General features: G+C 43.4%; 1 protein-coding gene across 12 annotated transcripts in view; it reads left to right on the top strand.

Annotated features, from left to right (window-relative positions):
* LOC140467006 (DNA (cytosine-5)-methyltransferase 3A-like) overlaps nt 1-24292 on the top strand; it is a 638661-nt gene that overhangs the window by 492832 nt on the left and 121537 nt on the right. For 9 of the 12 annotated variants that reach the window (XM_072563080.1, XM_072563028.1, XM_072563020.1 and 6 more), the window contains 2 exons: nt 17731-17754; nt 18991-19103. In XM_072563080.1, coding sequence (XP_072419181.1) covers nt 17731-17754; nt 18991-19103 — 137 coding nt within the window. The remainder of the gene's footprint in view (nt 1-17730; nt 17755-18990; nt 19104-24292) is intronic. The other 3 variants (XM_072563044.1, XM_072563036.1, XM_072563090.1) reach the window with 1 other exon arrangement.

Raw genomic sequence — 24292 nt, 5'->3', positions numbered from 1 at the left:
AATGAACATTTTGTTGAACAGTGAAGGTAATCAGAATCTGAAAGGTGTATCATAAGATACATGAATTACTTAAAGATGAGTTTTTATATTTTATAACATACTGTGAATGGTAATGGCAATAACCTTTTAGTTGCTTTTGCCAGGAATTAAAACTGTTTTTTCATGTAAGCAAAAGTTCTCAAAGGAACTTTCCATTATTTAGATCTGTTGCCTGCTGCTAAATATAAGTTCTAAAGTTTACATGTTTCACCAAAGGTTTTGCTTAAATATGCTAAGTATTGTAGCAGGTGTAGTCAAGATTTATCCAGGGGTGGTAGTATTATCACTTCAATATTAATCCAGAAAGTCAGCAAATATTCTGGGGACCTAGATTCAAATCTCACCATGGCAGATGGTGGAATTTGAATTCAATAAAGGTCTGGAATTAAAAGTCTAATAATGACCATGAATCCATTGTTGATTCTTGAAAAAACTCTTGTTCACTAATGTCCTTTAGGGAAAGAAATCTGTTATCCTTAACTGGCCTGGCCTACATATGACCATAGCAATGTATACATTAACAATCTGGATGAAGGAACTGAGGGTATTCTGGCTAAGTTTGTGGACAATACAAAGATAGGTAGAGGGGCAGGTAGCATTGAGGAGGCAGGGAGGCTGCAAAGGATTTGAACAGGTTAGGAGAGTGGGCAAAGAAGTAGCAGATGGAGTACAACATGGGAAAGTGTGAAGTTATGCACTTTGGTATGAAGAATAGAGGCATGGACTATTTTCTAAATAAGGAGAAAATTCAGAAGCCTGAAGTGCAAAGAGACTTGGGAGTTCTAGTCCAGGATTCTCTCAAGGTAAACTTGCAGTTGAGTCAGTAGTTAGGAAGGCAAATACAATTTATGGCATTTATTTTGAGAGGACTTGAATATAAAAGTAGAGATGTAGTTCTCAGGCTCTATAAGACTCTGGTCAGACCATATTTGGAGTATTGTGCGCAGTTTTCGGCCCCATGTTTCAGGACAGGTATACTGACCCTGGAGCATGTTCAGAGGAGGTTCACAAGAATGGTTCCAGAAATGAAAAGCTTAACATATGAGGCACATTTAAGGACTCTGGGTCTGCACTCGATGGAGTTTAGATGGATGAGAGGGGGATATAATTATAACTTAGAATACTGAACAGCCTGGACAAAGTGGCTGTTGGGAAGATGTTTCCATTGGCAGGAGATACTAGGACCCAAGGGCACAGCCTTAGAGTAAAGGGAAGACTGTTTAGAACGGAGATCAGGCGAAACTTCTTCAGCCAGAGAGTGATGAATCTACGGAATTCACTGCCACAGAAGGGTGTGGAGGCCAGGTCATTGAGTATATTTAAGACTGAGATAGATAGCTTTTTGATTGTCAAGGGGATCAAGGGTTATGGGGAGAAAGTGGGAGAATGAGGTTGAGAAACTCATTAGCCATGATTGAATGGCAGAGCAGACTTGATAGGCTAAATGGCTTAATTTCTGCTCCTATGTCTCATGGTCTTTTGGACTCTTAACTTGCCTCTGGGCAATTCGAGATGGGCAATAAATGCTAGCAATAATGAGTAATTTTTTAAAAATCACCTAAACAACTCCTAGAAATAGGGCTATGTGACCTTGTATTATGCACAGTAAATTATTTAAATATGTAACTATGATATCTATTGATCTAACTGAACGAAAAAAGAAACTGTAATTTCACTGTTTCTTGGTAGGAACATCTTTTCCCATATTCCTTCATCAGAAATGTATGAGACCTGTGCAATAGTATAGTCTCTGAAACTTTGATAAAGACCCCAGTGATGCATGCACAAGTTTTTGCATTTGTCTATGGGCTGTGACAACATTTCAGCAATAATACTGAAAAATCAATCAAACCCCTTGCGAAGCTGTTCCAATACAGTGACAACATTGGCATTTACCTAACAATATGGAAATTGCCCAAAAATATCCAGTCCACAAAGCAGGACAAATCCAATCAAACCAACTACTACACTCTCAGTCTAATTTTTTGCCAACAATACGGTGGAAGATGTCATCAATAGTACTATCAGGTGGCACTTCCACAACAATAACCTGCAAACTGATAATCAGTTGAGGTTCCACTCAGCTCCTGATTCCATTACAGCCTTGGAACAGAAGAGCTGAACTCCAGAGGGTAGGTGAGAGTGACTGCCCTTGACAGCATTTGACTGACTAGGACATCAAGAAGCCCTAGCAAAACTGGAGTCGGTGGGTGGAGAGGGATTGTTCTCCACCAATTGGAATCATGTCTATTGCAAAGGAACGTGATAGTGTTGGTTGAAAGACATAGAGATATACAGCATGGAAACTGACCCTTCGGTCCGATTTGTCCATGCCAACTAGATAGCCTAAATAAATCTAGTCCCATTTGCCAACACTTAGCCCAATTCCCTCAAAATCCTTCCTATTCATATACCTATCCAGATGCTTTTTAAATGTTGTATTTTTTTGTGGGCGCTTGTTTCCATCCACGTCCCACCCTCTGCATGTAAATGTTGCCCTCTAAGTCCTTGTTAATCTTTCCCCTTAAACCTTAAACCTATAATTTCTAGTTTTGGACTCTCCCTCCCACACGTTGTCTATTTACCCTATCCATGCTTCTCATGATTTTATAAATCTCTATAAAGTCACTCCTAGCCTCTGAAGCTCAGGGAAAATAACCATAGCCTACTCAGCCTCTCCCTATAGCACAAACCCTCCAACCCTGGCGACATCCTTGTAAATCTTTTCTGAACCCTCTCAAGTTTCACAACATCCTTCCTAGAGCACAGAAACCAGAACTGCATGCAATATTCCAAAAGTGGCTTTCCAATGTTCTGTACAGCCGCAACATGACTCCGAACTTCTTTTATTCAATGCACTGACCAATAAAGGCAAGCATACCAAATATCCTCTTCACTGTACTGTTGTCTTGTGATTCCACTTTCAAGGAGCTATGAACCTGCACTGCAAGGTCTCTTTGTGTAGCAAAACTCCCCAAGACCTTACCATTAAATGTGTAAGTCCTGCCCTGATTTGTCTTCCCAAAATGCAGCACCTCACGTTTATCTAAATTAAACTCTATCTGCCACTCCTCAATCCAGTAGCCCATCTGATCATCTCAGCAGGATTCCCCGAGGTTGTGTCCTAGGCATCTTTCAGATCCTTCCTCAATGACCTTCCTTCTATCATCCGGTCAGAAGTGAGGATTTTCACTGATGATTGCATATTATTCATCACCATCTTTATCACTTCAAGTACTGAAGCTGTACATGTCCATCTGCAGCAAGACCTGGACAATATCCATGCCTTAGGTGGCTCAGTGGCTAGCACTGTTGCCTCACAGCACCAGGGACCCAGGTTTGAATCCAGCCTCGGATGACTGTCTGACTGGAGTTTGCACATTCTCCCCATATCTGCATGGGTTTCCTCCTGGTGCTCCGGTTTCCTCCCATAATTCAAAGATGTACAGGTTAGGTGAATTGGCCATGCTAAATTGCCAATGTGTTCAAGGATGTGTAGGTTAGGTGCATTAGTCAGGGGTAAATATAGGATAACAGGGTTGGGGAATGGGTGTGGATGGGTTACTCTTCAGAGGGTCAGTGTGAACTTGTTGGGCCGAGGGCCTGTTTTCACACTGTAGAGATTCTATGAAAGTGACAAATGACATTTATGCCACACAAGTGCTAAGCAATAACTACGTTCAACAAGAGAACCTAACCATTGCTGAATTCTTCATTATCAATATCCTGAGGATTATCATCGAAAAGAAACTGAACCGAACCAACCATATAAATATTGTAGCTACAAAAGCAGACTCCAAGACTAGGAATCCTGCAATGAGTAACTTGCCTCCTGACAAGACACCTCCGACATTGATAAGACACGAGTGATGGAATACTGTCTATTTGATTGGATGGGTGCTGCTCCACAATGGACAAGAAGGTAATTACTATCCAGGACAAAGAGACCCATTTATTTGCGCCACATCCACAACTTTTAGCTTTTATTCCCTATGCCGCCGATGCACAAGGAGAGCACTGGGTCCTATTTGTATGATGCGCCACATCAACTCACCAAGGCTGCTTCGACATCATGTGACCTCAACCACCTAGGACAAGGATATATGGGAACACCACCGACTGCAGTTCCCATTCAAACCACACACTATCAAACTATGTTGCCATTTCTCCACTGTCAATGAGTTAGAGTCCAAGAACCATCTCTTCCTAACAGCACAGTTGTAACTACGCTAAATGATCTGCAGCAATTTAAGTGGTATATCACAACATTTTCAAGGACAATCAGAGATGTACATTAAATGCTGGACTAAACAATGAGGCCCACCATAAAAACTCATGTAAAAGTCAAATTTTTTAGACTTTTTTAAGGTTATGGAATTGACTATTATATGGATGCTACCGTTGAGGGGCTGAAATTCATGCTACAGTACAAAATATCTTATCATTAGCAGGAGCCCAATTGACCTTGAAATGAATAAAGAAAAAACACAACGAATCACGGTCATGTGACTGTATTCCATGAGTGCTACAGTGGAACTGACCTCTGCTGAGCTGCACATAAAGGGAGGTTGTCACCTGACTCTGACCTGATGCATCTTAAACTTGTGCACCAAATTGGTGTGAATTGTACATCAGAACACCATAAACACAAAAAACAAATTCATTTCCTCATCATAACAGTTATATCCACACAAATGACTCTCAAATGTTGATCTGATATCTTTGAAGAACTAGGATCGACTTTTACATGAGGTATATGGAAAATTCTGGATTTTTTTGGCCAAAAATAGATGGTCGACTTTTACTTGAGTATACATAGTGTATCCCATGAAATAATTTTTTTAAATTTTCTTATTCCAGCATGAAAATGTTACACATTATTCCAATGTTCCACTCACCTCTCATTGCTGTATTCCTGTGGAAATTCTAATGAAATAATGGTGTGATGATAATGTTGATTAGTAACCTACAAACTCAAGTTAATATTTTGAGGGTATGGGTTCAAATCCTACTGTCAGCTGGTGGAATTTGGATTGCGATTAATAAAATCTTGAATTGAAAGTGAGTGTTAGCAATGAGTGTCAGCTTTCATTGCTTGGTGTAAAACCCATCGATGTCCTCGAAGGAAGGAAATTTGCTCTCCTTATCTGGTCTTATCTACATGTGACTCCAGACCCACAACATTGTGGTTTACTCCTAATTGGCCTTTATCACTCAATCCAACAATTATTAGGTATGAGCAGCAAATGCTGGCCTTACCAGTGACACACCCCCAATAAAAGAAAAATGTAGAGATATTTGAATCAAGCAGACCTCAGTCGTGCTCCAAACGTCCAACTTTGCTACAAATATAAACCACCTTTAAGCCAGGTTTGTTGACAGGTAGCTGAACTTTACAAACACATTCTGATCTGCAACATGATTTCCTCTCCTTACAATACTCAAATTTCAGACTGTTTTTATTTAAGAACAGTAAAACTGTGGCCAGAGTTTCCGCTTCAGCTGTAATTCATAATCCAGGAGCAGATTAACCCAGGTTTGCACTGGTTTTGTGAAGAGTTGCTTTCCTAAGGTTTCCATGCAACACAGTATTTAAAAACAGGGAAGAAAGGGGAATGTGTCTAAATAAGGGAGGCGATTGTGTGCTGATATAATCTGTTCTGGGGATAGATACTGTTAATGTAATGCAGCTTCCAAGAAGTGGTTTTCTTTTAGAGTCATAGAGATGTACAGCACGGAACCAGACCCTTTGGTCCGACTTGTTCATGCTGACCAGATATCCCAACCCAATCAGTCCCATTTGCCGTCACTTGGCCCATACTCCTCCAAACCCTTCCTATTCATATACCATCCAAATGCCTTTTGAGTGTTGTAATTTTACCAGCCCTCCACCACTTCCTCAGGCAGCTCATTCCATACATGCACCACCCTCTGTGTGAAAAAGTTGCCCCTTAGGTCCCTTTTATATCTTTTCCCTCTCACCCTTCACCTATGCCCTCTCATTCTGGACTCCCCCCATCCCAAGGAAAAGACCTTGTCTATTTATCCTATCCATGCCTCTCATGATTTTATAAACCTCTATAATGTCACTCCTCAGCCATCCATTCTGCAGGGAAAACAGCCCCAGCCTGTTCAGCCTTTCCCTATAGCTCAAATCTTCCAACCTTGGCAACATCCTTGTAAATCTTCCCTGAACCCTTGCAAGTTTCACAACATCCTTCCAATAGGAAGGAGACCAGAACTGCACGCAATATTCCAACAGTGGTGTAACCAATACCCTGTACAGCCGCAACATGACCTCCCAACTCCTTGGTATATTTAAGTGCAGTAATTTGGTATAGTTCAATTGTTACAACTGAAAATGGGATTATTTAAAAGAATTAAGCATTGTAATCAGTGTTGTGTCCATCACCTGTAGATAATCTGATTTTAAATAACAGAATGTAAGGTTAAAAGAACAACATGAGAGATTTACTTAGCATATTTGAATTAGTTTCTGAGGAAATTTAAGGAAAATATTCAAAGCTTTTAAAACGTTCATTACTGTACATGCATTAGAAAAATAACAGCTTCGTTTTCAGAGGCTTTACTGGTAGTGTGCTGTCACTGGCAATGAATGGCTGTCACATGTGGGACAGTTACTGCATCAGTTGTTATGTCCCACATGTTCTTTCAAGGTAATTTCCATCATGATAGCAGCATATGTTCAGTGAACCTCAGCAAGAATTACAAGTATTGCAAGTATGGAAAGCCACTCAGAAACTCATAGGACAGCATGAGTGGCAGGGTTAAGTAAATCAGAAATTGTTGAAGAAACTCAGCAGGTCGGGCAGCGTCTGTGGAGAGAAAGCAGAATTAACATTTCAGGTCCAGTGACCCTTCTTCAGAACCCTGGATATTTATTAATTCTGCTTTCTCTCCACAGATGCTGTCAGATCTGCTAAGCTTCTTCAGCAGTTTCTGATTTCCAGCATCAGCAGTTTTGTTTTTGTTTAAGTAGCAGGTTTTACTGCTACACTACTGACAAAAGTCACCAACAAGCATGGAACTGCCCTGGCTGTGATGTCCCACAATCATTTAGAGCTCAGAGCACCATTCAGTGACTTCTGCTCCAGTCTGATGGGTCAGCAACTTCCTGGTCGTAGCAGCAGCATGGGGAGAGTTGGCCACTCAGCAAGACCAGGCGAGAAGACATCAGGGGAGTGGGCTTGGGGCCAAGGTCCACAAACCCAGGATTAAGGGGGCACCTCTCTGAGGCTCAAGCAGGTTTCTGACTTGTCATCATCCACCTCCAAGAACTAATGGATTCTGATCAGGTGTCATGATTTGCAGATGCCGGTGTTGGACTGGGGTGTAAAAAGTTAAAAATCACAACACCAGGTTATAGTCCAACAGGTTTAGGTGGAAGCACTAGCTTTCGGAGCACCGCTCCTTCATCAGGTGGTTGTGGAGGACACAATTGTAAGAGACAAAATTTATAGCAAAAGTTTTTGCTATAAATTCTGTGTGTTACAGTTGTGTCCTCCACAACCACCTGATGAAGGAGCAGTGCTCCGAAAGCTAGTGCTTCCACCTAAACCTGTTGGACTATAACCTGGTGTTGTGATTTTTAACCTGGTCAGGTGTGACCACATAACAGCCTCAGTTGACTGAGGATCACCCCAGACATTATCTGATGCACTGTAAGTCATGGGTATGCAATAATTGGCTGGTAGGTAATAGGAAAGGCGCTCTGAGCAGAAAAACAGACCAACTCTCAAAACATGTTTGCTTTGTTAGTGCTTATTTGGGGGATTTTTAAAGTTCCATATATCAAGTCCTTTGATTCAGCAATTTTAGTGTCTATAATCAAGGACAATGGAGAAAGAACATTGAGCCTAAATAAATTTGAGAATTCCAAATCAATTGTCCTTTCTGTGGATGTGCACAATTAATGTGAAGCAGTGCAGCTTCCAGCAATTAGTTATCTTTTGCGAGGCCATGCAGCCTGTAGGAAACCTTGTCTTTTAGAAATGAGTGTTAGAATTTTGGTCAAATGGCACTTTCGACTACCATAATAGTTAGAAAGTCTTTGGTAGTGTTGCCCTGCTTATAAGTGGGGCTCAGTTAGCTTATTTGAATAAGTGGCTAAAGTATGCTGTAGAACAACACTAATGTAACTGGCTCAAACTTTGCATCAGTTGTTATGGTTCCCTGTGGCTTCATTGCAGAGGGGTGTCCCGAAGGCTATACAATCATTCCTCCCTCCCCATTCCTCTCTTGCTCTCTGTCTCTTTCACCACCCCCCCCCCCCCCAACTCCTTCCTCCAGCGTCTAACAGAGAGATGCCTATTGTCCCTCATATGATGACATTTGCTCAGTTCAGAATGGCTTCCACCATGCTCCCTGAGTGATAATTGAAGAAATTTATTCTGAGTTTGTAAACTCAAATATTAGTCATGTTGGAATTAGAATTTCCCACATCATGAGAACTAGAGGATTATCCAATGACTATAATACGGAAGGAGGCCATACCAATTACCCTAAACTGGTTTTCTGTGGTTCTCAATGAGAAAACATTTTCCCTATTTACTCTGTCCAGACCTCTCATGACTTTGAACACCTTTATAAAATCTCCTATCAATCTTGCATTCTCTCTTACTTTGCCAAACTAGCCATATAACTGAAGTCTGTGCTATCTGGAGCTGTTCTTGTAAAACCTTTTTGTATCATCTCCAGCACCTCCATATCCCTTCTAAAGTCAGTACCCAAAATGGTGAGGCATTTTTTTAGCGATTCATCATAACTGCCTGGCTTTTGTGCTTTTTGGTCTGTATTTTTGTGTAGGCTGAGGGAAAGACAGACCTGTACACTTCTCAAGTAACTTCTAAAAATACACTTGAATCTCCATGTGAATTTGCCCAGGAGCGTTTGTATTTTCCCACCAGGTTTGGGTTCATCATGCATTCTGCAGTCCATTAGGAGAGTGTGGTGTGGGGGTGTGTTTTGAAAAAGGAAGGACTGTCTTGGTTCTCCAACACAGCAGCTCAGTTCCCACACCCACATGCCGCTTTAGATCCCCAGGCCACTTATATCATCTCCAAGTTTCCAATATGTCATCTGTAGCCACACACTCAGTATCCACTATGTACAGTCCTCAGGAATAAGAACAGAATAGAAGCAGGAGTAGGCTAATCAGGCCCATTGACTGGATTAGTGGGGCTGGAAGAGCACAGCAGTTCAGGCAGCATCCAACGAGCAGCAAAATCGACGTTTCGGGCAAAAGCCCTTCATTAGGAATAAAGGCAGTGAGCCTGAAGCATGGAGAGATAAGCTAGAGGAGGGTGGGGGTGGGGAGAGAGTAGCATAGAGTACAATGGGTGAGTGGGGGAGGAGATGAAGGTGATAGGTCAAGGAGGAGAGGGTGGAGTGGATAGGTGGAAAAGGAGATAGGCAGGTCGGACAAGTCCGGACAAGTCAAGGAGACAGTAACTGAGCTGGAAGTTTAGAACTAGGGTGAGGTGGGGGAAGGGGAAATGAGGAAGCTGTTGAAGTCCACATTGATGCCCTGGGGTTGAGGTGTTCCAAGGCGGAAGATGAGGCGTTCTTCCTCCAGGCGTCTGGTGGTGAGGGAGCAGCGGTGAAGGAGGCCCAGGACCTCCATGTCCTCGGCAGAGTGGGAGGGGGAGTTGAAATGTTGGGCCACGGGGCGGTTTGGTTGATTGGTGCGGGTGTCTCGGAGATGTTCCCTAAAGCGCTCTGCTAGGAGGCGCCCAGTCTCCCCAATGTAGAGGAGACCACATCGGGAGCAACGGATACAATAAATGATATTAGTGGATGTGCAGGTGAAACTTTGATGGATGTGGAAGGCTCCTTTAGGGCCTTGGATAGAGGTGAGGGAGGAGGTGTGGGCACAGGTTTTACAGTTCCTGCGGTGGCAGGGGAAAGTGCCAGAATGGAAGGGTGGGTCGTAGGGGGGTGTGGACCCGACCAGGTAGTCACGGAGGGAACGGTCTTTGCGGAAGGCGGAAAGGAGTGGGGAGGGAAATATATCCCTGGTGGTGGGGTCTTTTTGGAGGTGGCGGAAATGTCGGCGGATGATTTGGTTGATGCGAAGGTTTGTAGGGTGGAAGGTGAGCACCAGGGGCGTTCTGTCCTTGTTACAGTTGGAAGGGTGGGGTCTGAGGACGGAGGTGCAGGATGTGGACGAGATGCGTTGGAGGGCATCTTTAACCACGTGGGAAGGGAAATTGCGGTCTCTAAAGAAGGAGGCCATCTGGTGTGTTCTATGGTGGAACTGGTCCTCCTGGGAGCAGATACGGCGGAGGCGGAGAAATTGGGAATACGGGGTGGCATTTTTGCAAGAGATAGGGTGGGAAGAGGTGTAATCCAGGTAGCTATGGGAGTCAGTGGGTTTGTAAAAAATGTCAGTGTCAAGTCGGTCGTCACTAATGGAGATGTAGAGGTCCAGGAAGGGGAGCGAGGTGTCAGAGATAGTCCAGGTAAATTTAAGGTCAGGGTGGAATGTGTTGGTGAAGTTGATGAATTGCTCAACCTCCTCGCGGGAGCACGAGGTGGCGCCAATGCAGTCATCCATGTAGCGGAGGAAGAGGTGGGGAGTGGTGCCAGTGTAATTACGGAAGATCAACTGTTCTACATAGCCAACAAAGAGACAGGCATAGCTGGGGCCCATACGTGTGCCCATGGCTACGCCTTTGGTCTGGAGGAAGTGGGAGGATTCGAAGGAGAAATTGTTAAGGGTGAGGACCAGTTCGGCCAAACGAATGAGAGTGTCGGTGGAAGGGTACTGTTGGGGACGTCTGGAGAGGAAAAAACGGAGGGCTTGGAGGCCCTGGTCATGACGGATGGAGGTGTAGAGGGATTGGATATCCATGGTGAAGATAAGGCATTGGGGGCCGGGGAAACGGAAGTCTTGGAGGAGGTGGAGGGCGTGGGTGGTGTCTCGAACGTATGTGGGGAGTTCCTGGACTAGGGGGGATAGGACAGTGTCAAGGTAGGTATGAGTTCAGTGGGGCAGGAACATGCTGAGACAATGGGTCGGCCAGGGTGGTCAGGCTTTTGGATCTTGGGAAGGAGGTAGAACCGGGCAGTGCGGGGTTCCTGGACTATGAGGTTGGAAGCTGTGGTTGGGAGATCTCCTAAGGTGATGAGGTTCTGTATGGTCTGGGAGATGATGGTTTGGTGATGGGGGGTGGGGTCATGGTCGAGGGAGCAGTAGGAAGAGGTGTCCTTGAGTTGGCGTTTGGCTTCAGCGGTGTAGAGGTCAGTGCGCCAGACTACCACTGTGCCCCCTTTATCTGCTGGCTTAATGGTGAGGTTGGGATTGGAGCAGAGGGATTGGAGGGCTGCGCGTTGTGAGGGTGAGAGGTTGGAGTGGGGGAGGGGGGAACGACAGGTTGAGGCGGTTAATGTCCCGGCGGCAGTTGGAAATGAAGAGGTCGAGGGCAGGTAATAGGCCAGCGCGGGGTGTCCAGGTGGATGCAGTGTGTTGGAGGTTGGCGAAGGGGTTCTCGGAAGGTGGGCGGGAGTCCTGATTGTGAAAGTAAGCTCGGAGGCGGAGGCGACGGAAGAATTGTTCGATGTCACGTCGTGTATTAAATTCATTGATACGTGGACGGAGGGGGATGAAGGTGAGTCCTTTGCTGAGGACTGATCGTTCATCCTCAGTGAGTGGGAGGTCTGGAGGGATGGTGAAAACTCGGCAGGGCTGGGAGCTGGGATCTGGTGTGGGTGTGGAGCTGGGAGTGGGGTCGGAGCCAGTACCTGGAGTGGGTGTGATGGTGGGGGGAATGGGGGTGGAGGCATGAGCAGGGGTAATGTTGCCCTCGGGGTTCTGGGGTGTGGGGATAGTGACAGTGGGGTCTGTGGGGGGGGGTTCTGGGGGGTGGGGATAGTGACAGTGGGGTCTGTGGGGGGCGTGTCAGCAGAATGCAGGTGAGTGGCGCTGGTGGGGGTGGAAGTGGTGGTGATCATGGCAGTAGGGGTGGCGGGAGTCACTGAGCGTGTGGCATCAGTGATGATGTGAGGGCCGGAAGTGGCTGTGGGAGTGGCCATGATGGGGGCAGAAGTGACATCATCACTCAGCGTGGGGGTGGTAGCTGCATCAGCCGCATGGCTAATGGCGTTTCCGAGGCCAGGGGAATCTTCTGGAATGTTTGAGGAGCGCTGGTCATGGAGGTGGGTGGATAAAACTTTGTTGTACTTACAGTTTTTGATGTTTGAGATGGAATTGAAATACTGTTTGTTGAGAGTATGAATTCTCCTGAGGATGTAGTACAGAGTGGGTCCTTTGCAATTCTGAGAGAGTGTGGCCCTCAGCTGGGGCAGGGCTGACTGGAGAGAGGTTAGGTGACGGCGCATTGCTGCAAGCGTGGAGCGGAGGATCTTGAAGGAGAACTGTTTCTGGTGTTTTTGAATCTGTAGTCTGTACTGTTTGTCCTGTTCGGGTCCGAACTCTGCTGGTTTAAAGGTGGTCTGGAGTCCGTGTGGGATGAGTTGGTTACGGAGGCATGCACTGAGGAAGCAAATGTGGCTGTGGTACCGAGTTTGTTTCACAACATGGTTGAAGAGCTTCAGAGCAGAGGAAATGACCTGGGAGTTGCAGTGGGAGAGGGACTCCTGAGATTCTTGTAGAGAGAGGAGGAAAACTTCTTCATCAGGCCCATTGAGTCTGCTCCACCTTTCAGTAACATCATTACTGATCTTTTTGGGGCTTCAGCTCCACTTACCTGCCCTCTCACCCTAACCTTTAATTCCTTTACTGTTCAAGAATCTGTCTGTCTTTGCCTTAAGAACATTCAGTGACATGGCCTGAACTACTTTACTCAGCAGGGAATTCCACAGATTTACAATCTTTTGGGTGAAGAAGTTCCTCCTCAGCTCAGTCCTAAATCTGCTCCCCCTCATTTTGAGGCTATGCCCCTAGTTCTAGTTTCACCTGCCATTAGAAACATCCTGGAGATAATGAGCACTGCAGTTGCTGGAGATCAGAGTCAAGAGAGTGGCGCTGGAAAAGCACAGCAGGTCAGGCAGCATCAGAGGAGCAGGAGAATCGACGTTTCGGGCATAAACCCTTTATCAGGAATGATGAAGTGGAAACAACATCCCTGCTTCTGTCTTATCTATTTGAAATGAATAGGAAGGGTCTGGAGGGATATGGACCAGGTGCTGGCAGGTAGAACTAGATGGGTTGGGATATGTGGTCAGCATGGATGAGTTGGACGGAAGGGTCTGTTTCTGTGCTGTACATCTCTATGACTCTATTTCCTTCATAATTTTATATGCTTTCATAAGATGCCCCCTTTATTCTTCTAAATCCTAATGGTATAGTGCCAGTGCACTCAGTGTCTCCTCATAGGTCAATCCCCTCAACTCCAGAATCAACCTAGTCAACCTCCTCTGCACCGCTTCCAGTGCCAGTAAATCCTTTCTCAAACAAGAAGACCACACTGTACACAGTACTCCAGGTATGGCCTCAGCACCTGATACTTTGCAGAATGACATCCCTATTTTTAGACTCCATCCCCTCTCGCAGTAAAAGACAATATTCCATTTGCCGCCTTAATTACCTGCTGCACCTGCAAACCAACGTTTTGTGATTCATGCAGAAGGACACCCAGGTCCCTCTGCACAGCAGCATGCTGCAATGTCTTACCATTCAAATAATAGACCATTTTGCTTTTATTCCTACCAAAATGGATGACTTCGCATTTACCAACATTATATTCCATTGCCAGACCCTTACCAAACTCAATTAAACTATATCCCTCTGCAAACTTTGTCCTTTGCTCTACCACCCATTTTAGTGTCATCTGTGAACCTTGACACACTGCACTTGGTCCCCAACTCTAAATTATCTATGTAAATTGTAAACCATTGTGGTCCCACCACTAGTCCCTGAGGCCACTGATCACCACACAGAAAAACACCCATTTATCCTCACTCTTCACTTTCTGTTAACTAACTAATCTTCTATCCATGCTAATACATTACCCATAATGCTGTGCAATTTATGCAGCAGCCTTTTATGCGGTACCTTGTCAATTGCCTTCTGCAATCCAGATACACCACATCTTGAGTTTAGAAGACTGAGAGGGGATCTGATAGACATATAAGATTATTAAAGGATTGGACACTCTGGAGGTAGGAAACATGTTTCCGCTGATGGGTGAGTGCCGAACCAGAGGACACAGCTTAAAAATACGGGGTAGACCATTTAGAACAGAGATGAGGAGAAACCTCTTCACCCAGAGAGAGAGTGGTGGCTGTGTGGAATGCTCTGCCCCAGAGGGCAGTGGAGGCCCAGTCTCTGGATTCATTTAAGAAACAGTTGGATAGAGCTCTCAAGGATAGTGGAATCAAGGGTTATGGAGATAAGGCAAGAACAGGATACTGATTTAGGATGATCAGCCATGATCATGTTGAATGGTGGTGCAAGCTCGAAGGGCAGAATGGCCTACTCCTGCACCTATTGTCTATTGTCTACCAATTCCCCATTGTCCATCGCACTCCCTGTAATGTCCTCATAGAATTCCAGTAAATTAGTTAAACATGACCTGCCTCTCTTGAACCGAAGCTGTGACTGCCTGATGGGACAGTTTTGTTCCAGATGTCTCGCTAATTCTTCCTTGATTACAGATTCAAGCATTTTCCCCACTGCAGAAGTAAAGCTAATGGGCCTGTAATTACCCATCGTTTGTCTACCTCCTTTTTCAAGCAGTGGCATCACATTTAATGTTTTCTAATCTGCCAGAACTGCTCTATACCATCTCTTTTAATACCATGGGATGCATTCCATCAGGGCCAGCAGACTTGTCTACCTTTAGCTCCATTAGCTTACCCAAAACTATAACTTTAGTGATAATGATCATTTCTAGGTCCTCACCTGCTAAAGCCTCTTTGTCATCCATTATTGGCATGTTATTTGTGTCTTCCACTGTGAAGATTGACACAAAATACCTGTTTGATGCCTCGGCCATTTCCTTATTTCCCATTATTAAACCCCAATGCACTCTCACAATAGCAATTGGAATCATTTAAAATTATGTGGGGGTTGGGTAATATAAACACCCACTATTAAATAAAATGCTGAATTGAAATACGTTGTCATTGACACTAGAAGAAAACTTACTCTGACTGTGAAAAACAAATTGTAGTCATTTTAAGCACCTTTGTAGTAACAAATTGCATCCAAGGGCTATCTGTTATCACAGCTCCTTAAAACAGTCAATTATTCTTAGGTCAATGGACCATCTGGTGAGCTGAAGCCATGAACAGCTTTTCAAGGATTCACGGTTACAACGGCTATAGCTGTCGTAACAAACACCTCCAAAGTATATCATCTGAAATTAACAGAACAGGCTGTCAGACTTCCATTTTAAAGCAGAATGCCTGGCGATAAATGCTGTGATTTTTTTTCCTTAATTTTTGAAAGCAGGTTTTATTTTAGCAGCTCTGTCAGTTTGTGAAACATGGCAACAGAGGCTGACAGAACATTTTTGTTTACATTTTTAAAGTGTGATCACTCTTTTGGCAATTAGAAAAGTACTGAAATATATGTCAACAATTGCAAAATGCTGATTAATTTAAGCATGAATGTACCTTTGCAGATTTTATCCCTGTAATGAATCACTCCTTTGAAACATATCTATATTACAATTCAGTATCCAAAAACAAAATTTGAAGGTGTGACACCTTTTAGAATGTTCTTGATGACTCAGCAATCTCTTCAAGGATAATTTATTTTTGCCTTCTAAACTGCTGCAGCACCAAATAAAAATGATTTGTAGGAGAAAATATAGTTTTCCTATAGTTCTCATGATGGGAGCCTTGCTTTTGTGGTTTACACACCAGGTCCCTGCAAACAAAAAACGACAAGAGAATGTCACAGTGTTAGATTCCAACCTCTATCTGGAGGGGGAGAAACAGTTCTGTGCCTCATTCTGCCCTTAGATTCAGTAATGAGGCCTTAACTGTTTACAATCTATTCAGTGACTTGGGTGAAGGAACAGGATGAATGATTGCTGAATTTGCTGACAACACAAAGATAGGTAATAAGGCAAGTTGTGAAAACCTGAGGAATCAGTAAAAGGATATGGATAGATTAAAGAAACTGTGAACTTGATCATATGGACTGGGTAAACAGCATATTTTTTAAATAGCTAGATTGTAGAACTCAGCAGAATCTGGGTGTCCTAGTATATGAAGCATGAGTTAGCATGCAAGTACAACAAGTGGTTAGGAAGGCAAATTGAATGCTGTCTTTCACTGAAACAGGAATGGAATATAAAAGCAAAGATATTTTGCTGCACATGTACAGGGGATTGGTGAAATCACATCTAAAGTATTATGTGCATAGTTTTGGTCTCATTACTAAGAAAGGGTATAGTTGCATTAGAAGCTCATTGGAAACAGACATATAGCTCTCAACTACAGCTTGTAGATCTTTCTAATTAACCTGTTGAAATATGTTATGACACCTCTGGAGTAGGTGGTTCTTGAATCCAAGCCTCCTGACTCTGAGGTAGCGATACTACCAGTGTACCACAAGAGCCCATACACACAGACAGTTATTTGTTTTTTATGCAACTATCTTTCGAATCAACTTGTTCAGTAATGTTATTACACACCTCTGGAGCAGGTGGGACTTAAACCCGAGTGCCCTGGCTAGGGGACGGGACGTTGCCACTGCACCACAAGAGCCCTTACACACTGACATATATATACTTGATTATAATAATGTGCATGTGATGTTGAATTTGATGGAAACACTTCACTGTAGAAACACAAAAGGGGTTATTATCCAGTATCATAATCAAATTGCAGATATGCATCTATGAGAGAGAGTATCTTCAGAGTTTGGGAATCAAATATTTGACTGAAGCAGATGCAGTATACCCAAAATAATGATTACTTGTGGAGTTCTCCTGCCACTTAGACATACATGATCATGTCATATCTGCTTTACTCAAAGCTGCTTTGCATTTATCTTGTACAAGCAAATATAAGGCAGAGTTCATCAAACTTTTGGGTTATGCTAAGTTCTGTTAATATTGAGTTAAAGAAATTTCACAGGTTGCAGCATTTTCTGAATGGAGAACAAGTGGAGGAAAAGGTGTTATTTCAGAGAAACAAACCCTTTGAGGACTGTTATAAGAATGTGAATAAAGACCTGATGCATGCTTTCACACTGCTCTGTTAATTACTTTATGGTATTCAACAAATACAGTATCACCTTGTGTGAAATGTGATGGGCCCTATTTTCAATGGTTTGCATTTTAGATTGCACAATGGCTGCTTAGCTTGCAGAGATGCACTGCAGAACATGGATGAAATTTTCCATTTGAAAATTTTTGGGATGTTTTTAAAATTGCGCACTGTTACATCTTGCTGAACCAAGTTTTATTTTAATGCCACCTTTTGCACTATCATGTGTCAATTACATTATTGGAGAAAATCAAAGAAGACATTTTTTAATCGTGGTGAACCAGGAAATTCTTGCAGGAAAATAAAAGGAAACAGAAGACAATGTCAGGCCCTGCAAAGATCACAAACATTTGGGAAGATGACCCCCTCAGAATGCGAAGTTATTACTTGTGCATTGTTCTGTTTCCCAAAACATCTACATACCTTGTCATTTGTGAAACACATTCACATTTTTTTTATTTTAATGTATGTTTCTTGTTTCTGCAGGGCTTACGGCAAGTTAAAACTGGGGTAAGTCATTTTCACGCAAATGTGACAATTTGTGGCAGTTCATGAGATTCGAATATCGCATCCTCAGTGCGATAATCCTACGGGAATTGTCTCCAAAAACTGCAGAAAACCTTTGCAGACGTTTTTTTGTGCAACTGCAATGCGCTCTGCCCCAGACAAAGGGGGGAAAAAAAGTAAAACTTTTGCAAGTGCAACTTGCCCAAAACAAACACTCTGCGAATGACATTTCAAAGCAGCAAAAGGTTTGAAAATAGGGCCCAATGTGCACATTGTGAAAGCTGCAAGGCACAGCAAGTACTCAAAGGGTTAATGAGGGATTATATTAGGTGAGGAGCAGAGAAAATACTTCAAATAGAAAGTATTTTTCTCTTCCCCACCACAATGTGTGCCTCACAGTGTTGGGCTTAAAATAAGGTTAATTAAAAACTAATAACTGGTTGTAAGTCTCTTCTGTAGATTCTAGGAGACAGTTACTTACTTGAAACAGATGTGAAATGAAAAGTGAAAGGGGGCAGGTCCTCACGATGTGTAAGATTGTTCCCTGCTTCATGTCTGTATTTCACGTGCTTGTGTCAAATCACTACCTCTGGGACAAACTAAATAGCTTTACCATTTCTGATTATTTTTCTGCAGTGGTTTGTGTGTTACACACATATAAATGTGTCCATTTCCTTTTCCTCCACCACCATGGGCAGGTCTCTTTAAGAGAAGTGTTGTCTACTCTCAGCCCTCTTCTTTTCCTTTTTCTAGGTCATCGCCCACCATTTTCTGACAGAGAGGACGGGTCGGTAATCTGTTTCAGGCCTCTACCAAAGCCAGTGTTTGAGTTGGCTTCTAGGAAGTGCATGAGAGTACCATAGACTGACTTAACCTCTGATCCTCCCTGTCTCCCTGCTGGGAAGTACCTTGTCTCTACTTACCTTCTCAAGATACCCCAGCAGGTTAGCAGGCCTGAACCCATATTGTGAAACTCTGTAAGGTGGCATATTGATACTTCAAAGCCACAGGCCAACCCATAGAATGCTATTATTTAGTCAGATTTTTTTTCTTTGATGTTAAAGCTTAATGTTGTGGAAGAATCTATGTAATTGAAGTCAAGCACTGAGTGGCATAGACAATCCAAAAGTGAGCACCATTGCACTAGCTCACGATGACTACAAGGTGTACTGAAGGCTAAAGAAAGTACAGTTGAATTGCCGGTTATGAAATTCCAAATCATGTTGTGGTTGTTTGCAGAATTGCTTCTTGGAGTGTGCATACCAGTACGATGATGACGGTTACCAGTCCTACTGTACCATCTGCTGTGGGGGCAGGGAGGTACTCATGTGCGGAAACAATAATTGTTGCAGGTACGATCAATTCAGATTTCTACAACTAGGAAATGGAAAAGAAGAAATGCAGAATGCACAATCACCTTATAGGATACTAATGGCAATGCACTGTGATGAATGTACTTTCCACGGTTGTGACAGACTGAAAGCAGGTCACATGCTGCATGATCCAGGAGTTATCCCATTTTGCAGTAACATTGTACGTTACATTCTATACCTTTGCTGGATATGAGTGTGGATAAGTCACTTATTGTCAGATTATTACAGGCTTAAATCACCACATTTAAACCACGATATTTAAATCAGAATGAGGTAATATTGAAACTTAAGGCAGATTTTATGCATATACACTCAATTTGGGAAAAATTCTCTTTAAGAGCTTCTACCAAAGAAAATATATTGTGTAAATTAATCTCACAAATACTAAAATAACCTATACTTCTGTAACATCATTTTAGACTTTAAGGTTCTCCACTGTGATTATGCTATGATTAATTTGAATTTTCATTATGACACTGTCAGATTGGGCAATTGGAATAAAACAAGAGCTTTTTGAAGTTAAGATTTTCAATTTATTAATTGATAAAGTTGCAGTATTTTTGATGCATAATAAGGCTATCAACTCTCAGGGTTAAAATAATAATCCAATAACAAATTGCTGTTCTACAATCAAGTTGGCAGTGCCTGGAGTTACGGATCATCAGAGAGGAGATCAAAGAATGCTGAAGAGGGAAGGCAATAAATCTGTGAAGCTGAGGGATGGGCTCAGAACTGCTTAAAGTCCAGATCAAACCTATAGGATTCTTGAGGAGGGAGAGCCAGAAGTCATGGAACACACCGGTACCAATGATATAGGGAGGAGGACCTGAAAAGAGAATATAGGAAAGCTAGAGGCAGGACGGTGGAGTAGTAATCTCAGGATTGATACCGGTGCCACGTGCTCGTGAGGCTAAGAACAGAGAGTGGCTGCAGGGCTGGTGTAGGAGGGAGGGCTCCAGATATGTGGATCATTGGGATACCTTCTGGGGAAGGTGGGACTTGTACACAAAGGATAAATTACACCTGAACTGGAGGGGCACCAAATCCCGGACGGGAGGTTTGCTAGAGCTCTTTGGGAGGGTTTAACCTAGTTTTGGCAGAGGATGGGAACCAGAGCTATGGACCAGAGGATAGTGTAGCTGGTGGTGAACAGGCAGATACAGTGTGCAGAGAGTCTGTGAGTAAGGATAGAAGTTGATAAAACAAAGTTGCAGTCAATGTGATGGGTTGAAGTGTGTCTATTTTAATGCAACTGTCAGGAATAAGGGTGAAGAACTTGGAGCACGGGTCAATACTTGGAGCAACTGTATTGTGGCCAATACGGAGTCTTAGATATCGCAGGGGCAGGATGGTTGTTGGATGTTCCAGTGATTGGATATTTCATATGGAAGAGGGAGGGAGATAAAAGAGGTGGGGGGGAGTGGCATTGCTAATCAGGGATGGCATCATAGCTGTAGAAAGGGAGGACATCGAGGAGGTTTTGTCTATTGAGTCAGTGTGGGTGGAAGTCAGAAACAGGAAAGGAGCAGTCACTTTATTGGGAGTTTTCAATGGACACTCTAATAGCAACAGAGACACAGAGGAGCAGAGTGGGAGGCAGATTTTGGAAAGATGCAGAAGTAACAGGGTTGTTTTCATGGGTGACTTTAACTTCCCTAATATTGTTTGGAACCTAATTAGTTTGAATAGTTTGGATGGAGCAGTTTTTGTCAGGTGTGTACAGGAAGGATTCCTGACTCAATATGTAGCTAGGCCGACTAGAGGGGAGGCCATATTAGATTTGGTGCTTGGCAATGAACCATGCCAGGTGTCAGATTTCTCAGTGGGAGAAGATTTCGGTGATAGTGAACACAACTGCATGACCTTTACTATACTCATGGAGAGGAATGGGAGCAGACAGTATGGAAAAGTAGTTGAATTATGGAACTGGAAAGGTATAGCAGGCTTCCTGATGAAGGGCTTTTGCCCGAAACATTGATTTTCCTGCTCCTTGGATGCTGCCAGACCTGCTGTGCTTTTCCAGCACCACACTCTCAACTCTAATCTCCAGCATCTGCAGTCCTCACTTTTGCCTAGTATGGGAAAGTATTTAATTGCAAAATGGGGAAATTACAGTGCTGTTGGAACTGGGGCACCTAAATTGGGAACACATGTTCTCAGGGAAATGCACAACCGAAATGTGGAGCACTTGCTAATCGTGCTGAACAGGTTTGTCCCACTGAGGCAAGGAAGGGATGGTAGGGTGAAAGAACCTTTGGGTGACAAGGGATGTGGAACATCTAGTCAGGAGGAAGAAGGAAGCTTGCTTAGGTTGGGGAGGCAAGGATCAGACAGGGCTTTGGAGGGTTACAAGGTAACCAGGAAGGAGCTGAAGAATGGACTTAGGAGAGCTAGAAGGGGGCATGAAAAAGCCTTGACAGGTGGGATTAAGGAAAACCCTAAGGCGTTCTACATTTATGTGAGGAACAAGAGGATGGCCATAGAGAGGGTAGAGCCGATCAGGGTTAGTGGAGGGAATTTGTGCCTGGAATCAGAGGAAGTAGGGGAGGTCCTTAATGAATATTTTGTTTCAGTATTCACTACTGAGAGGGACTTTGTTCTTTATGAGGACAGCGTGAAATAGGCTGATATGCTCAAACAGGTTGATGTTAGGAAGGAGAATGTGCTGAAAAGTTTGAAAAGCATAAAGATAGATAAATCCCCTGGGCCGGACAGGATATACCCAAGGTTACTATGGGAAGCGAGGAAAGTGATTTGCTACACCTTTGGCAATGATCTTTGCGCCCTCACTATCCATTGGAGTAGTACCAGAAGTTTGGAGGGTGGCAAATGTTATTCCCTTTTCCACAAAGGGAATAGGGATAATTCTGTGAATTACCAAACCAGTCAGTCTTATATCAGTGGTGGGCAAAGTATTGGAGAGGATTCTGAGAGACAAGATTTATGATTACTTTGAAAACCATAGTTTGATTAGAGATAGTCAGCATTGTGAGGGGCAGGTCATGCCTCACAAACCTTATTGAATTCTTTGAGGATGTGACAAAACACATTGATGAAGGTAGAGAAGTGGATATGGCAACATGGATTTTAGCAAGGTGTTTGATAAGGTTCCCCATGGTAGGCTCAATCAGAAAGTAAGGAGGCATGGGATACAGGGAAATCTGGCTGTCTGGATACAGAATTGGCTGACCCATAGAAGAGAGAGGTTGGTGGTAGATGGAAAGTATTTAGTCTGGAGCTTGGTGACCAGTGATGTTCTGCAGGGATGGGTTCTGGGACGTCTGCTCCTTGTGATTTTTATAAATGAGTTGGATGAGGAAGTGGAAGGGTGCATTAGTAAGTTTGCCGATGACATGAAAGTTAGTGGAGTTGCGATAGCATGGTGGGCTGTTATAGGTTGCAACAGGACATTAACAGGATGCAGAACTGGGCTGAGAAATGGCAGATGGAGTTCAACCTGGAAAAGTATGAAGTGATTCATTGTGGAAGGTTGAATTTGAATGCAGATTAGAGGGTTAAAGGTTGTATTCTTGGCAGTGTGGAGGAATAGAGGGATCTTGGAATCCATGTCCATGGATCCCTCAAAGTTACCAACCAGGTTGATAGGGTTGTCAAGCAAGTGTATGGTGTGTTGGCTTTCATTAGCAAGAGGATTGGGTTTAAGAGCTGTGAGGTTATGCTGCAGCTGTTGGAGTCCTGGTCAGACCACACTTGGAATATTGTGTTCCATTCTGGTCACCTCATTATAGGAAGGATGTGAAAGCTTCAGAGAGGGTGCAGAGGAGGTTTACCAGGATGCTGCCTGGACTGGAGGGATTGTCTTATGAAGAAAGGTTGAGGGAGCTAGGGCTTTTCTCATTGGAGCGAAGAAGGATGAGAGGTAACTTGATAGAGGTGTACAAGATGATGAGAGGCATAGGGTAGATAGCCAGAGACTTTTTCCCAGGGTGGAAATGTCTATCATGAAGGGGCATAGTTTGAAGAGATTGGAAGAAGGTTAGGGGAGATGTCAGAAGTAGAGAATGGTGGGTGTGTAGAATGCACTGCCAGCAGTGGTAGTAGAGTCAGAGACATTCGGGACATTTAAGCAACTCTTGGACAGGCACGTGGAAGGATATTTAGATTAGTCTGATCTTAGAGAAGGATAAAAGGCTGGCACAACATCAAGGGCTGAAGGGTCTGTACTGTTTTATGTGTTATGTGTTACTGGGGTCAAACCAGCTGCCTATATTTATCTAGCACCTTTAACATAAATAAAATCCCAAGATGCTTCATATGAGCAAAATATGACACTGAGCCACCCAAGGCGATGTTAGATCAGATGATTAATTTATCTCTTGCCACCACCCGCCCATCCCCAGCTCACAAGCTTCATTCATAATGAAGGGCTAATGCCAGAAACGTCAATTCTCTTGTTTCTCAAATGCTGCCTGACCTGCTGTGCTTTTCCAGCACCAAACTCTCGAGTGTGATGATTAAGAGTTTGGTCGAAGAGGAGTCTTAAATGAAGAACATACTGTATTTGGAAAGCTGTAGGGATGGAGATGCAGAACTTGGGACACAGCCAACTGAAGGCACGGATATCAATGTTGAATCAGTTATATTTGGGAACGCAGTAGGGCTGAGGATCAAAAGGAACAAGATATCTTGAAGGGCTGTGAGGTTCAAGGAGATTAGAGATGGGAAGCAGCAAATAAAACATAAATGGTCATAACAGAGGCAACAGAACTTGGCAAACATTTTCTCGAAGGAGAACCCAAAAGAATATTATCCGTTGCTCTTTTTGACACATCCAGGCTCCAAACCACAGTTGAATCTCAGTCTTATTTTCATCTTTAGATATGTTCTGTCTCTCCACTATTTATCCATTTGTTCCTGCTTCGATACAGCTTCAAACATTTAAGCGCAAGGTTTCTTCTACTTAGTGACTAAATGAGAAATTGCTTAATTCACATTGATATGCAACATGGTTAGCAACCTCAGTGTTGTTATGCCTTCCCCTCCCAGCCTTGATTCCTTTTTTAGCTATACAATCATAGCAAGAGTATCTCAAACAATGACTTCTCTGTCTGACCCTGCACTGCCATCTTTGAAGTCCCAAGGATCCAGCTGTGCCCTGTACATTTTCTTACGTATGTTTTCAGTTGCTGATATTACTTGTAAAGTTT

Source organism: Chiloscyllium punctatum, chromosome 3 (genome assembly GCF_047496795.1).
Source record: "Chiloscyllium punctatum isolate Juve2018m chromosome 3, sChiPun1.3, whole genome shotgun sequence".
Classification (NCBI taxonomy): Eukaryota; Metazoa; Chordata; class Chondrichthyes; order Orectolobiformes; family Hemiscylliidae; genus Chiloscyllium; species Chiloscyllium punctatum.
The sequence above is the reverse complement of the archived record's forward strand: the minus strand, read 5'-3'. Positions and strand labels throughout refer to the sequence as shown.